We start from the raw sequence: 16,130 nt of genomic DNA on the forward strand, positions 1-16,130 counted from the left end.
CTGAGACAATACCTCATAACCAGCACACCACCTGACTGCAGGACTTGCCAGAAATATCAGTGCCATTGTTTCCAGAGTATCCTGATGTGTGACTTTTCCCCGTCTGGAATTCTACAGCATCTGATGGTTTGTTGGCATTTTGTTTGGTTTCTGTTTTGTTTGCGTACATTTCATTCATTCAAGTCATATTCTTCTTCTACTTTTTTTTTTTTTTTTTTGAGATGTAGTCTGGCTCTGTCGCCCAGGCTGGAGTACGGGTAGTGTCATCTCAGCTCACTGCAATCTCCACCTCCTGGGTTCAAGCAATTCTCGTGCCTCGGCCTCCTGAATAGCTGGGATTACAGGAACCCGCCATCACATATCACAACCTGGCTAATTTCTGTGTTTTTAGTAGAGACAGGGGTTCACCATGTTGGCCAGGCTGGTCTAGAACTCCCCACCTCAGGTGATCCACCCGCCTCAGCCTCCCAAAGTGCTGGGATTACAGGCGTGAGCCACTGCGCATGGCCCATATTCTTTCAATAAAGGTTAATTTCCTAGTTTATACCAGTGTTGATTTCACCATATGTTTGTCATCACCGGGTGCTCCTTTCTTTTGATGCTAAAAATACTCTTTGGTACCAGTTTTGGGTCTCTAGCAAAGCAGAAACTGCTACTTCATGGTTCCTTTCCACCTGTCTACCTGTATTTCTTCTTTTTTTTTTTTTTTTGCTACAGGGTCAAAAAAGGCTGGAGTGCAGTGGCACGATCACAGCTCATTGCAGCCTTGACCTCTTAGGCTCAAGTGATCCTCCCACCTCAGCCTTCTGAGTAGCTGGGACTATAGGCATGCACCACTACCCCTGGCTAATTTTTAAATTTTTTGTAGTAGGGCCTCAGTATGTTGCCTAGGCGGTCTGGAACTCCTGCGCTCAAGTGTTTAGCCTCCCAAAGTGCTGAGATTATAGGCATGAGCCATGGTGTTCAGCCTTGTATTTCAATCAATCTAAGATACCATTAATTATAAAATGAACCATTATTTTATATACCACTGAGAAAAGAAAAATACTTCCAATTAAACTATGACACTTTTCTAATCATTTACTTTTTAAAAAGCTACTAAAAGAAATTTTAGATTTAGACATATTTACAGCAGCTATCATGTTTATTTACTTAGAAAAATATAAGCCAAACAGGTCGGGGTAGTGGCTCACGCCTGTAATCCCAGCACTTTGGGAGGCCAAGGTGGGTGGATCACCTGAGGTCAGGAGTTCGAGACCAGCCTGATCAACATGGTGAAACCCCATCTCTACTAAAAATACAAAAATCAGCTGGGCGTGGTGGTGCCTGCCTGTAATCCCAGCTACTCAGGAGGCTGAGGCAGGACAATCGCTTGAACCCAGGAGGGGGAGAGGTTGCAGTGAGCCAAGATGGCGCCACTATACACCAGCCTGGGTAACAGAGCGAGGCTTCATCTCAAAAAAAAGAAAGAAAGAAAGAAAGAAAAATATTAGCAAAATAAATTGATTCAGGGATTCCTAAAACTTCTTTACATCCTCATCCTTTTGAATAACACTTTAACTCAGTCAACAATATCCATACTTTTCTATGCAACTTTGTCCTTTGTGCCATCAAACATGTTGGTGATACAGCAGTAAAACAAAAAAACCAAAAAACAAAAATTCAGCAGAGCACAGTGGCTCATGCCTGTAGTTCCAGCATTTTGGGAGGCCGAGGCAGGCCGATCACTTGAGCTCAGGAGTTTGAGAACAGCCTGGCCAATGTGGTAAAACCTTGTTTCTACTAAAAATACAAAAATGAGCCGGGTGTGGTGGCAGGAGCCTGTAATCCCAACTACTTGGGAGGCTGAGGAAGGAGAATCTCTTGAACCTGGGAGGCAGAAGCTGCAGTGAGCCAAGAATGCGCCACTGCACTCGAGTCTGGGCAACAGAGTGAGACCCTGTCTCAAAACAAACAAACAAACAAACAAACCATAAAAGAAACTAAAAGTCATTAGTCTGGCCCCTTAAGCAGACTCTGAAATTATGCAGAGTCTTCCTGTTTTTAAAAGGCTCTCGAACTTTCCCTTACTTGCTCTCCACTCAATTCAGGGGTTAAAATAATGTCCTACTAGTGTTTTCTCTACTAGTTCTACTGGGGTTTTCTCTGAGGTCGCTGATGCCCCTTCTTTTTAAGTGCATTTTTATTTTTCGAACACCCACCTGTGACACTGAAATGATGCCCCTTCTGCATGGTTTGATGTCGGCACAGGTGTAAGCAATGAGAACTATGCCACACCTGCCTCTTTGCCAACAGTTAACCACAGACAGGAAGACACTGATTTCAGAGATGAGAGAAAACAGGTGTCTTAGAAACATGGTACCCTCCACTTATCCTCCAGAATCCTTCTATAACCTTCAGTCCCTGCATTCTCTGGGTCCACACATGCCTTCTAGAGCTATGTCAGCCTCCTTGAGGGGAAAAAGTCACTCTGCTTTTTTCTTCTCTCGTTAAAAACAACAAAAACTAGACTTCCAAAGCATTAAACATATAGGGAGCTTAGAAACGCTGTCCAAGATGAGCTGACCAAAGCAGAAGCAAGGCTGTGACTTCAGTATTTCCCCCAATTAGCCACTGCAAAGCCACCTCCCAGCACTTGATCCAACCTTAACCAATAGCCACTGTTTCCTTTGCTTTCTGGACAGTTTCCTGGGTAGGCTGACGCCAGTCTGGCTCTATGTACAAAGTTAGAAAATAAAAGTAGTTTGTTGCAATAAGGGCTAAGATTTTAAGATACAGCATAAGAAATACTGAGTTCCAGTCCAGACTCTGTTCACTTCAAAGCTAGGGCAGGCCAGGAACAGTGGCTCACACCTGTAATCCCAGCTCTTTGAAAGGCTGAGGCGAGTGTATTAACAGAGTTCAGAAGTTCTAGACCAGCCTGGCCAACATGGTGAAACCGTGTTTCCACTAAAAACACAAAAAAATTAAGCCAGGAGTGGTGGTGCATGCCTGCAGTCCCAGCTACTTGGGAAGCTGAGGCGAGAGGATTGCTTGAACCCAGAAGGCAGATGTTGCAGTGAGCTGAGATTGTGCTACTGCATTCCAGCCTGGCTGACAGAGTGAAATTCTGTTTAAAAAAAAAAAAAAAAAAAAAAAAAAGCTAGGGCAAATTGTACCACTTCTCGGTTTCTTTTTTAATTAATTAATTAATTTTTTTTTTTTTTTTGAGGCGGAGTCTTGCTCTGTCATCAGGCTGGAGTACAGTGGCGGGATCTCGGCTCATTGCAAGCTCTGCCTCCTGGGCTCACGCCATTCTCCTGCCTCAGCCTCCCAAGTAGCTGGGACTATAGGCGTCCGCCATCACACCCAGCTAACTTTTTTTTTTTTTCTTTTGTATTTTTACTAGAGACAGGGTTTCACAGTGTTGGTCAGGATGGTCTCGATCTCCTGACCTTGTGATCCGCCCTCCTCAGCCTCCCAAAGTGCTGGGATTATAGGCGTGAGCCACCACGCCCAGCCTACTTTTTATTTTTTTTGAAATGTGGGGTCTTGCTATGTTGCCCACACTGGCCTTGAACTCCAGGGCTCAAGCAATCCTCCTGACTGGGCCTTGCAAAGTGCTAGGATTACAGGTGTGAGCTATCATATCTAGCTGCAAATATTTTTATCTCATTTACTTGATGATTTAGAAATGTATCTCCAGGTCTTGAGATAACATTTGCATTGAAAATTCTCAATTTCTCAGTTTTAGGCATTCTCTATTGAGTTCCCACAAGGAAAGATGATTTAGCTTATTCTCTCCCCCAACTCCTCCCACCATCCCCTATCACATTCTCAATACCTTTCTCATTACCCCCAACAGAGTTAAAATCTCTTTTTAGTCAACATTCAGTGTTCATATAATTAAGACTATGTAAATCCTATTCACAACTCTCATAAGTTTTCAGTTCTCAGTTTTCCTTACTTTTCATTTCCCTGCAGTTAATAATGATTTGCTTAGTTTTCTATGTATTTACCTAATTTCATCAAAGAGCTGCTATTCCAATTCCTCACAATCTGATGTTTAAAGGCATACGATTTAGTCAAAACCTTGTTCACAGAAATATTGTCCCTAGGCCAGGCACGGTGGCTGACACCTGTGATGCCAGCACTTTGGGAGACCAAGGCGGGTGGATCACCTGAGGTCAGGAGTTCGAGACTAACCTGGCCAACATGGTGAAACCCCTTCTCTACTAAAAATCCAAAAATTAGCCTGTAATCCCAGCTACTCGGGAGGCTAAGGCACGAGAATTGCTTGAACCCAGGAGGTGGAGGTTGCAGTGAGCAGAGATTGCAGCACTGCACTCCAGCCTGGACAACAGAGCAAGACTCCGTCTCAAAAAAAAAAAAAGAAGAAAAAGAAAGAAAGAAAAAAAGAAATGTTGTCCCCAATAGTGAAAAAGTCAAAGCAAACCTCAAAAAGAATATGGCTGATTAATAAGTATTGATACATATACAAAACTGGGCCTTCAATTTTGGTCATTATATCTACCTGTAACTCTATATTATTTTAGAATGAGCATGCACTTTTGTAATCAGAACATAAGAACATTCGTAAAGTAACAGGAGAAAAGTAACCTGAATCATATTAGGTTGTTGCAAAAGTAATTCCGGTTTTTTTGCCACTACTTTTAATGGCAAAAGCCGCAATTATTTTTGCGCCAACCTATTACTATTCGTTTTTTTTGCAGTTATTTATATGACCAATTGGATTTTAAAAATTTATTTCTATCGTGACCATCCTGGGTAACACAGTGAAACCCTGTCTCTACTAAAAATACAAAAACTTAGCCGGGCGAGGTGGCAGGCGCCTGTAGTCCCAGCTACTCGGGAGGCTGAGGCAGGAGAATGGCGTGAACCCGGGAGGCGGAGCTTGCAGTGAGCTGAGATCCGGCCACTGCACTCCAGCCTGGGTGACAGAGCGAGACTCCGTCTCAAAAAAAAAAAAAAAAAAAAAAAAAAAAAAAAAAATTTATTTCTATTTATTATTATTTTTTTGAGACAGAGTCTCGCTCTGTCGCCCAGGCTGGAGTGCACTGGCGCGATCTCGGCTCACTGCAAGCTCCGCCTCCCGGGTTCACGCCATTCTCCTGCCTCAGCTTCCTGAGTAACTGGGACTACAGGTGCCCGCCACCGCGCCTGGTAATTTTTTGTATTTTTACTAGAGACGGGGTTTCACCGTGTTAGCCAGGATGGTTTCGATCTCCTGACCTCGTGATCCGCCCGCCTCGGCCTCCTGAAGTGCTGGGATTACAGGCGTGAGCCACCGCGCCCGGCCCAATCGGATTTTTAAAAACAATTTTATTTAGTTGCTGGGAACAAGTCTGATTTTCTTTTCTCCTCAGCTATACAAGGTTGGCTTGTAGGGCAATCATCTTAGAGATGTCTGAAGAGATTCAACTTTGAAAGAAGGAAAACCGTAAGTGTCATACTTCTAAAGGAAAACGTTTTCAGAAAATGAGTGAAAAGGAGTGACTATAAAGGAAGCATTCGCTTATCTCAAAGCAAATACTAAATTACAGATTCCTCTCAGCACTCTACTGATGAAAAATTTAAAAATAAATAAATAAACTACAGACAGTAACATGCTTCAATTTCATCCCGACAGCTTCAGGATGACGCAGTCTCCAATGGGACAAACCCAGGGAGGCGTGACTCGGCCATAGCGCGTTCTGGGAAGGCCGCTTAACCAATCAGCGCCTTGGTTTCCAGGGGTCAGGGCTCCATAAAAATGCCGCCCTTTCCGCTCCTACAGTGGTGTGATGCAGAAACGCCGCGACAGAATGGGGTTACCTACATTAACAGCGCGCTGCCTTCAAGGCTCCTAAATGGACTTTCACAAACACCCTCCATCAGGCCAGGCCCGCGGGTGTGACGGGGGCAGACGCAGGCTGCCTCCACACCTCTGGACTCTGTATCAGGGCGCATATGCTGACAGCGTGGCTAACTTTCTGGGGGCCGGGGACGTCTGGGAGAAGCAGAATGAAACAGAAAATCGATTCCCTAGGTCCCAGGAGATGAAACGCCACCTTTGCGGGTTCGCGAGTCCTTAGGATCCAAGCTGGGTTCCCCAGGGCCGGGGCCGCTCGCCCCACATCCTCATTCCCGTCCCCGTCCCCACCCCACCGCCCGCTTTGCCCCAGGCCCAGGCGGGAACCACGCACCGAAACGAGCGGGACGCGCAGGCGATCCCCCTGCAGCCGGTTGAAAGCGGGGAATGTGCTCCAAGCGAGGAACCCGCCGCTCTCGGGTCCCAGCAGGGCCACGAGCAGCACCTGGTGTTGGAAGCGCACGGTCGGCTGCTCCTCGTAGCTGCTCCTCTTCAGCCAAAACCCTGAATTAAAGAAGGTGGGGAGGCGGTCAGGGAGGCCGGCCCCGGCCGAGCGCGCCCGGGGAGTCGCGTGACACAGCGGCTGGGGCAGGCTCACCGTGGCTCCGGAAGGCCACCAGCAACGGCGGGATGTACGTGAGCGCAGCGGCCAGCAGCAGGAACAGCGCGGCTTTGGAGCAGAGTCCCGCGCGGTAGCTGCGCTCGACCGGGTGAGAGAAGAGATCGTAGAGCGCCATGAGCACCGCGCGCAGGCACGCCGCGAGCCGGAGGACCAAGTTTGGCTTCTCCTGGTTGCCAGCGCCTCGGTCTCCACGGCAACCGACGGCTCCCGGAAAGGAGCCAATAGCAAGGCCAGACCGAAAGGAGCCAGTGGCGAGGGCGGGGTTAGCGGGCGTGGCGCCGCCGGGGACTGCCGGCCTACCTTTTCAAGCTGTGTCCCTTTGCGTAAAGGCTGGGCGGCGATAGAACGTTTCCGTGGACCAAAGTCGTGGCTGTTGTCTGTGTTAACATTTGTGTAAAATAAGATGCCCATAAAAGTTGACTTGAACACTGAGGAGGAAAAATTAAATATTTAAATTTGAACTGACATGGACACAAACAATGGTCACCAAGTTCCGAAACAGGTTGTGGGAGCCCCTTGAGGCGTTCATCCAGCGCTGTTTCGCAGAAATCTCTATTTCGGTCTATTCCTATACGTTAGTTATTGAAAAACAACAATCACAAAAACAAGTTGACCTTTTTGTGTTCCTTGAGCCCAGCCACGAAGGGCCCTCGTGACTGGGCCTTATGTCAGACAACATGTTACAAAAAGAGCTAGGATCCCAGACCACCCAAAGCTTCATGACACCTCTTCTCATCTGGGCACTGACTGACCAGTGGCCGGCTCTGGAGCTCAGGCTCTTGCTTCCCAGTCTGTAGGTGAATCCTCCATAGTCTGATGAGTGTAAATATATATATGTCTTTTTCCTTCTCCTCTTCCCATTGCAATTTGCTTATATCAATCTGCTTATTATATTAATTTGCTTATTATAATATCTGCATTGCCATTTACGTGGGATAAAGCTTGCTTACCCTTAAAGGTATTGTGTGTGTGCCTTTTCTTCTCCCCTCGCGCTCCTGCACACAACAAACACCTGCTTTTGTGTCATCTGTTAATCCCCAGTGTAGTTCCTACTGAAATCCACTCAGTCACAAGCCTGGCCGCGGTCCTGGACCTGGTCCTGGGCTAAGACCAAAGCCAGGTGTCTTTGCTCCCAGATTTTCTCTTGCTTCCACTATGCTCCAATGCAAGACAAGACACGGAAACACAAATCCCCTGGCTCTTGGAGGGATAGAGTGGAATACTACAAAGCTCTGATGCACTTCGTTAACCCTGTGTTGGGTACAAGCTCAGCGGCGAGTTTTATAGGAAGCTGTGGTCCTCCCCAGAGATCACTGGCATATTGCTTAATTGAATGCTTACACCCCCCACCGCCCCCAACCATATTTTGAACATGGTAGAAGGACTTTAAAAAAAACAAGTATGGTCCACAGCCAAGTTCTTCATCAAATGGCCCTGAATGGCTGGGCGCAGTGGCACATGCCTGTAATCTCAACACTTTGGGAGGCCAAGTTGGGCCGATCACCTGAGGTCTGGAGTTCAAGACCAGCCTGGCCAACGTGGTGAAACCTCATCTCTACTAAAAATACAAAAATTGGCCGGGAGCGGTGGCTCACGCCTATAATTCCAGCACTTTGGGAGGCCCAGGTGGGTGGATCACGAGGTCAGGAAATCGAGACCATCCTGGCTGACACAGTGAAACCCCGTCTCTACTAAAAATACAAAAAATTAGCTGGGCGTGGTGGCGGGTGCCTGTGGTCCCAGCTACTCGGGAGGCTGAGGCAGGAGAATGGCGTGAACCTGGGAGGTGGAGGTTGCCGTGAGCTGAGATCATGCCACTGCACTGCAGCCTGGGCGACAGCGAGACTCCGTGTCACAGAAAAAAAAAAAAATTATCCAGGCATGGTGGCAGGCGCTGGTAATCCCAGCTATTCTGAAGGCTGAGACGGGAGAATCGCTTGAACCCGGGACGGGGAGATTACAGTGAGCGGAGATCACGCCATTGGACTCCAGCCTGGGTGACAGCGAGACTCCATCTCAAACAACAACAACAATAACAACAACAACATAAAGGTCCTAAGTGGTTGAGCATAGTGGCTTATGCCTGTAGGTCCAGTTACTTGGGAGGCCTGGGTAGGAGGAAGGCTTGAGCCCAGGAGGCTGCAGTGAGCCATGACTGCACCACTGTGCTCCAGGCTGGGAGACAGAAGGAGACCTTGTCTGTAAAAAAATAAATACAAAATATTTAAATACAAGTAAATTTGTTAAAGGGTCAGTAAAGTGACATTTAATCAGAAAGACATGATAACTTTTGTGTTTTGGAAAAGTCTCTCTAATGACAGCATGTCATTAGAGTAAACCAAAATGTATCTGAGACAAGTCTCAATCAACTTAGACATTTATTTTGCCAAGGTTAAGGACATGCCCGTGATACAGCCTCAGGAGGTCCGGATGACATATACCCAAGGTGGACAGGCTATAACTTGAGTTTATACATTTAGGGAGACATAAGACATCAATCAATACATGTAAGACGTACATTGGTTCAGTACTGGAAGATGAGATAACTGTAGGTGGGGTGGGGCTTCCAGACCACAGTATTGGCATATTCACAGATTTTTCTAATTGGCAGCTGGTTATTATCAAAAGACCTGGAATCAATAGAAAGGAACGTGTGGGTTTGTGGGCAGGTCACAGTGGCTCACGCCTGTAATCCCAGCACTTTGGGAGGCCAAGGCAGGCAGATCACTTGAGGTCAGGAGTTCGAGACCAGCCTGGCCAACATGGTGAAACCCTGTCTCTACCAAAAAAAAAAAAAAAAAAAAAAAGTTAGCCGCGTCTGGAGGCGTGCACCTGTAATCCCAGCTACTTGGGAGGCTGAGGCAGGAGAATTGCTTGAACCTGGGAGGCGGCAGCTGCAGTGAGCTGAAATCAATGCCACTGCACTCCAGTCTGGGTGACAGAGCGAGATTCCATCTCACAAAAACAAAAACAAAAAACAATAAGGGGTTGTGGAGTCCAATATTTTATCATGCAAATAAAGCCTCCAGGCTTCAGAGAGAACAGATTGTAAATGTTTCTTATCAGACTTTAAGAGTCTGTTCTATTAATATCAGTCTTAAGATCTGTGTGTTGATGTTAATACTGGTCAGCTGGGTCTGAATTCAAAAAAGAGGAGGGTATAATGAGTTACGTCTGACTCCCCACTTCCCATCATGGCCAGAACTAGTTTTTCAGGTTAACTTTGGAATGCCCTTGGCTGAGAGGAGGGTTCCATTCAGATGGTTGGGAGCTTAGAATTTTGGTTTTGGTTTACAATATACCAGGATAAGGTCACTGAGAGGTGAGGAAAAACAGAAGTCAGGGAGACCAATCAAGAGGCTGTTGAGGCCAGGTGCAGTGGCTCATCTTAGCACTTTCATCAGAGGTGTTTGAACCAGAGCAACTGCAGCCTGAATAGGGGCTGGGTAAAATAAGGCTGGGACCTACTGGGCTGTCTTCCCAGGAGGTTAGGCATTCTTAGTCACAGTATGAGCTAGGCGGATGGCACAAGATACAGGTCACAGAGACCCTGTGGATAAAACAGGATGCAGTTAAAAAGAAGCCAGCCAAGGCTGGGTGTGGTGGCTTATGCATGAAACCCCGTCTCTACTAAAAATACAAAAATTAGCTGGGCATGGTGGCAGGCACCTGTAGTTCCAGCTACTCTAGAGGCTCAGGTGGGAGAATCACTTGAACCCCAGAGGCGGAGGTTGCAGTGAGCCGAGATCATGCCAGTGCACTCCAGCCTGGGTGATACGAACGAAACTCTGTCTCAAAAAAAGAAAAAAGAAAAAAGAAAAAAAGCCAGTCAAAAGCCACCAAAACCAAGATGGCTCCGAATGTAACCTCTGGTCATCCTCACTGCTCATGATACGCTCATTGTAATGCACTGGCATGCTAAAAGATACTCCCACTGGTGCCATGACAGTTTACAAATGCCATGGCAGTGTATGGAAGTTACCCTATATGGTCTAAAAATGGGAGGGACCGTCAGTTCCAGGGAAATCTCTGCCCCTTTCCTGGAAAACTCATGAATATTCTACCCTTTGTTTGGCATATGGATCAAGAAATAACTATAGGTTTACTCAGTCAAGTAGCCCATACTGATGCTTTTTCTATGGAATAGTCATTTTTTTTACTCTGTGGACTTGCACCAAATTCTTTCTTGCATGAGATCCAGGAACCTTTTCTTGGGGTCTGGATTGGGACCCCTTTCCAGTAACACTTTGGATGCCAAGACAGGAGGACTGCTTGAGCCCAAGAGTTAGAGGTTGTAGTAAGCTGTGACAGCACCACTGCACTCTAGCCTGGGTGACAGAGCGAGACTCTGTCTAAAGAAAGGAAAAAAAAAAAAAAGCCCTGAAGGATCACATTGCAGTGTCAGGAGATGGTGTGAGGTTTGTGCTGAGTGGAGTCCAGTACTTGTTGCCACTACTTTGAAAGCAACGTCGAAGTGCCTTTTAGATGAAGGGAAGAGCTGACATCCTAACAACACAGACTTAATAGAGAGGTCAGGACCGCCCATTTGGGAAAACCATCCCAGGGTCCTTACTACAGTCCAAGATGACATCATCAGCCACAAAATGCTTTTCAAATATCAGGTTCAATACTACTTGTTCTTGATTAAAAGCTTTTCTGGGGTGGCAATGTAGTTTGTTGTTGTTGTTGTTGTTTTTATGCAGGGTCTCCCTCTGTCTACCTCCTGGGCTCAAGTACTTCTCCTGCCTCAGCCTCCTGAATAGCTGAGGGCACCGTGCCCAGCTAATTAAAAAAAAAAAAAAATTGGGGCTGGGCACGGTGGCTCATGCCTGTGACTCAGGACTTTGGGAGGCCGAGGCAGGCGGATCATGAAGTCAGGAGATCAAGACCATCTAGCTAACATGGTGAAACCCCATCTCTACTAAAAATACAAAAAATTAGCCAGCATAGTGGCGGGTGCCTGTGGTCCCAGCTACTCGGGAGGCTGAGGCAGGAGGAAGGCATGAACCTGGGAGGTGGAGCTTGCAGTGAGCCGAAATCATGCCACTGCACTCCAGCCTGGCTGACAGAGCGAGACTCTGTCTCAAAAAAAAAAAAAAAAAAAAAAAAAAAATTTTGGCTGAGGCAGGAGAATCGCTTGAACCCGGGAGGTAGAGGTTGCAGTGAGCTGAGATCATGCCATTGCACTCCAGCCCAGGTGATTCCATCCAGAAAAAAAATTTTTTAAAAGTGACAAAGCCTTGCCATGTTGCCCAGGCTGGTCTCGAACTCCTGGGCTCAAGTATCCTTCTGCCTTGACCCCGCAATGTGCTGGGATTACAGGTGTGAGCCACTGTACCTGGCCTCAACATAGTTTTTTGTTTGTTTTTGTTTTTTTGGTGGAGATGGGATTCCGCCACATTGCCCAGGTTGGCAGGTTGATCTCATACTCGGGGGCTCAAGAGATCTACCTGCCTTGGCCTCCTGAAGTGCTGGGACCACCACGCTTGGCCTCAACATAGTTCTTAAATACAGCAATTGTTAGGGTTAAATCTATGGTTTGATTCTGACATAGTATATTTATGCTTTAAGTGGATGACTTTCTTTTATTTTGAGATGGAGTTTCACTCTTGTTGCCCAGGCTTGAGTGCAATGGTGCGATCTCGGCTCACAGCAACCTCTGCCTCCCAGGGTCAAGCGATTCTCCTCTCTCAGCCTCCTGAGTAGCTCAGATTACAGGTACCTGCCACCACGCCCAGATAATTTTTTTGTATTTTTAGTAGAGATGGGGTTTCACCATGTTGGCCAGGCTGGTCTCAAACTCCTAACCTCATGATTCACTCGCCTCAGCCTCCCAAAGTGCTGGGATCACAAGCGTGAGTCACCATGCCCACCTGACTTTCATTTATTTATATAACCACAGGGGTCTTCTAGAATAGACGGATCTAGGGTTGACTCCTGAGAGTCACTCTTCTGTGAGGAAGGAAGTGTTTGCCTCCAAAGCTCCTTCTTTCAATGGAATGAAACAGATACTGTACCAGAGTCACTTCTGAAACAGAAGGAGGTGACTACTAAGAATTTAGGTGTACGAAGTGCTTCAGCCTTCCCTGAGATGCCATGAACTTTGCAAAAGCATTTAGTAGTAATGGATACTATTTACCCTTTGCTTTCATGGTTTGAGAAAGCTAGTTTTGTAGTTTTATTTCAATTCCTTAAGAGAAAGTATAGATTTAAAAATCCTGAAGATCTGTGTATATGTGTCATGTCCATACACCCATGACTGATAACTTCTCAGTTTCCACTTCCACAATGTTCTTTTGTTTCATACAATTTATTTGTGAGGACAAAAAGAGTCATCCTCTTAAAACTGCCCTTTTTTTTTTTTTTTTTTTTTTTTTTTTTTTTTTTGAGATGGAGTCTTGCTCTGTCGCCCAGGCTGGAGTGCAGTGGCGCGATCTTGACTCACTGCAACCTCCGCCTCCCAGGTTCAAGCAATTCTCCTGCCTCAGACTCCTGAGTAGCTGGGATTACAGGTGCTCACCACCCGCCTGGCTAATTTTTTTTTTTTTTTTTTTTTTTGTATTTTTAGTAGAGACAGGGTTTCACCATGTTGGTCAGGCTGATCTCGAACCCCTGACCTTGTGATCTGCCCGCCTCGGCCTCCTAAAGTGCTGGTATTACAGGCGTGAGCCACCGCGCCTGGCCACAGTTTTTTTTTTTTTTCTTGAGATAGAGTTTCAGCCTGTCGCTCAGGCTGGAGTGCAGTGGCACTATCTTGGCTCACTGCCACCTCCATCTCCTGGGCTCAGGCGATTCTTGTTCCAGCAGCCTCTTGAGTAGCTGGGACCACAGGTGTGTGCCACCATGCCTGGCTAATTTTTGCATTTTCAGTAAAGATGGGGTTTCACCATCTTGGCCAGTCTGGTCTAGAACTCCTGGCCTGAGGGGATCCACCTGCCTCAGCCTCCCAGAATGCTGGGATTACAGGCATGAGCCACTGCACCCGGCTCCAAATTGCACATTTTAATCATGTTTCTCTCTCATTTATAGGAGCTCCTATTCAGGGTCTCTTGAATTAGGTTAAAACTTCTGAATGTTTGCTTGAAAGCTTTCCAACATTTTATTTACTTATCTACACTGATTTTCTGTTCCCTCTTCCAACCCCAGTCTTTGTTTTTATCTGGAAAGGAAACGTTTACTCATTGAAAAATGTACCCCTCTCTCTACATCAGAAGATTCACATTCTCTGTGAAATCTTTCTTGTTAATTCTCACTTGGCTTTGTGCTGGCCCCTATTGCCCTAGCAATGCCTCAGTGTCCATGTTCACATACCTCTCCAACATTTGAAATTCATTCTCTGTGTTTTATAGATTTGTTAATCTGTAATTACATTGCATATATTCATTATCCTATTTCTTCTCCTGACTTGAACCTCCTCAACTAACCACCCCCTCAAGGAAGGCATCCAGTGTCCTTAGAACATTACATAGCTAAATACAATGACCCAATGTGTAAAGAAGGTGGTACATATCATCAAGGTGGATGAAATAAGTCAATTAGAATGGTGAACCGGGAAAAGACACTAAGAAAGTAGGTAAGGATGGAAGACCAAAATGCATTGCACATCATCGAGACCATCAGGAGACATGTCTATGAATTGGTGTGCAGTGAAATATTCCCCTAAGAAGTGTTTTTAGCTCTTTCACATGCAAGACAATATACATATATCTTGGACTAGGACACAATGACCAGCTCTGTAAAGGGAAGCAGGGGTGTTGAGTCCAATTTCTAACTCCTCCACTGGTTCACTGACTAGGAGATGGTGAGCAACCATCTTCATTCTTCAGTGTTTAATTCTATTTGCAAAATAGGTATTTTCTTTTTTTTGAGACAGAGTTTCACTCTTGTTGCCCAAGCTGGAGTGCAATGGTGTGATCTCAACTCACTGCAACCTCTGCCTCCCAAGTACAAGCAATTCTCCTGTCTCAGCCTCCCAAGTAGCTGGGATTACAGGCATGTGCCGCCACACCTGGCTAACTGTTTTGTATTTAGCAGAGATGGGATTTCACCACATTAGTCAGGCTGGTCATGAACTCCTGATTTCAGGTGATCCACCTGCCTTGGTCTCCCAAAGTGCCGGGATTACAGGCATGTGCCATTGTGCCCGCCCAGGTATTTTCATTTTTAAACTCACTGTCTACCTACTCTTACCCAGTTTAATAGCTTGAAATATTTCTAAATTTGAGACTCATAGCACCATTCACCAACTCTACATCTTCACTTGGGTGTGTCTCCTGGACATCTCATATTTAATATCTCTAAAACCAAACTCTTGTTTTTCACTCCTCAAGCTGGCTCCATCCTATTTCAGTAAATGGCAATTCCATCCTTCCAAAAACCTTGATTTTGATCTGTCCCTCATATCTTACATCCAATCTATCAGCAAATGTTACCATTTTTACCTTCAAAATATATTCAGAATACAACTGCTTCCCATCACCTCCCTAGACCCCACCTTGGCCTAAGCCAATATCATCTTTCACTAGGATTATCACAATAGCCTCTCGACTATTTCCCTGCTTCCACCCTCAGCGCCTACAGTCTACTAAGCTAGCCTTTTGAAAAGGAAAGGCAGATTGTGTTACATCTCTGCTTAAACCCCTACACTGACTTCTCATCTCATTCTGAATAAAACCCAAAGCTCTTTGCATGGAATTCAAAGCTCAACACAGTTTTGTTCTAGAGCTCTTTGAATTTGTCTCATAACACACTCTCCTCTCTCATTTATTCAGCTCCAGCCACAGGGGTTCCCTAGAACATGCCAGCCACTTTATCTAATTAGCATTCCATCCCACCACACTTTAGTCACCTACTCTGCTTTATTTTTCTAAACAGCACCTATCATTACCTAACATATTTATTTTTTTGTCTTGTCCCACTAGAATATGTCAGGGGGACAAGAATATCTCATGCTCCCACCCATAAGAACAGGGGTGTCATCTCTCTTCTTCACTGTTTTTCCCCAGCACCTAGCACAGAGCTTTTGTATGTAACAACAGTAATTTCTAAGTAGGAAATTCAAAGGCTTTTTTCACTTCATTACAAACGAACAAACAAACGCAGTGGCTCACACCTGTAATCCTAGCACTTTGGGAGGCCAAAGCGGGCAAATCACTTTCTTGAGGTGAGAAGTTCAAGACCAGCCTGGCCAACAGGGCAAAACCCCATCTCTACCAAAAATACAAAAATTAGGTGGGTGTGGTGGTGAGTCCCTGTAGTCCCAGTTACTCGGGAGGCTGAGGCAGGAGAATCGCTTGAACCCAGGAGGCAGACTGTAGTGAGCTGAGATTGTGCCACTGAACTCCAGCCTGGGTGACAGAGCAAGACTCTTGTCTCAAAAAACAAAAACAAAAACAAAGAAGCAAACAAAAAAACTGTTCTAGTTGCTGAGACACACAGTCTTAAAATAACAAAAATACTTTTAGAATGAAGCTAGATTCCACAGCATCAATCAGGAATTTCCAGTGTAGGAAATGATGAACTACCATGTTCAAACATACAGGCTTTACAGGTGCATCAGAATCACAAGCACGTGGCAGAGTTCATGTGTCCAATTAAGTGAACATTCTTGCTACATGTTCAGCAGCTTATAAACAGATGGTGACCCACACCAGACTG

General features: G+C 45.8%; 4 protein-coding genes across 15 annotated transcripts in view; 2 read left to right on the top strand and 2 right to left on the bottom strand.

Annotated features, from left to right (window-relative positions):
- The window catches only part of TMEM231 (transmembrane protein 231), a 65,157-nt gene extending 57,735 nt beyond the window's left edge, over positions 1–7,422 (bottom strand). For 4 of the 5 annotated variants that reach the window (XR_007721836.1, XR_007721835.1, XM_050772748.1 and 1 more), the window contains exon 1: positions 6,186–7,422. Coding sequence is in view for 3 of the 5 variants with exons in the window: in XM_050772748.1 (XP_050628705.1) it covers positions 6,186–6,884 (699 nt within the window). In the remaining 2 variants the exon portion in view is untranslated. The remainder of the gene's footprint in view (positions 1–6,185) is intronic. The other variant, XM_050772750.1, reaches the window with a different exon arrangement.
- Positions 1–16,130, top strand: part of GABARAPL2 (GABA type A receptor associated protein like 2) — a 625,498-nt gene that overhangs the window by 597,040 nt on the left and 12,328 nt on the right. The gene's annotated exons all lie outside the window — the stretch shown is intronic.
- The window catches only part of CFDP1 (craniofacial development protein 1), a 934,470-nt gene that overhangs the window by 270,327 nt on the left and 648,013 nt on the right, over positions 1–16,130 (bottom strand). The gene's annotated exons all lie outside the window — the stretch shown is intronic.
- CNTNAP4 (contactin associated protein family member 4) overlaps positions 1,380–16,130 on the top strand; it is a 990,511-nt gene continuing 975,760 nt past the window's right edge. The window contains exon 1 of the mRNA XM_050772661.1: positions 1,380–1,393. The gene's annotated coding sequence lies outside the window, so the exon portion shown is untranslated. The remainder of the gene's footprint in view (positions 1,394–16,130) is intronic.

The sequence above is a fragment of the Macaca thibetana genome, chromosome 20 (assembly GCF_024542745.1).
Source record: "Macaca thibetana thibetana isolate TM-01 chromosome 20, ASM2454274v1, whole genome shotgun sequence".
In the NCBI taxonomy this organism is placed as follows: Eukaryota; Metazoa; Chordata; class Mammalia; order Primates; family Cercopithecidae; genus Macaca; species Macaca thibetana.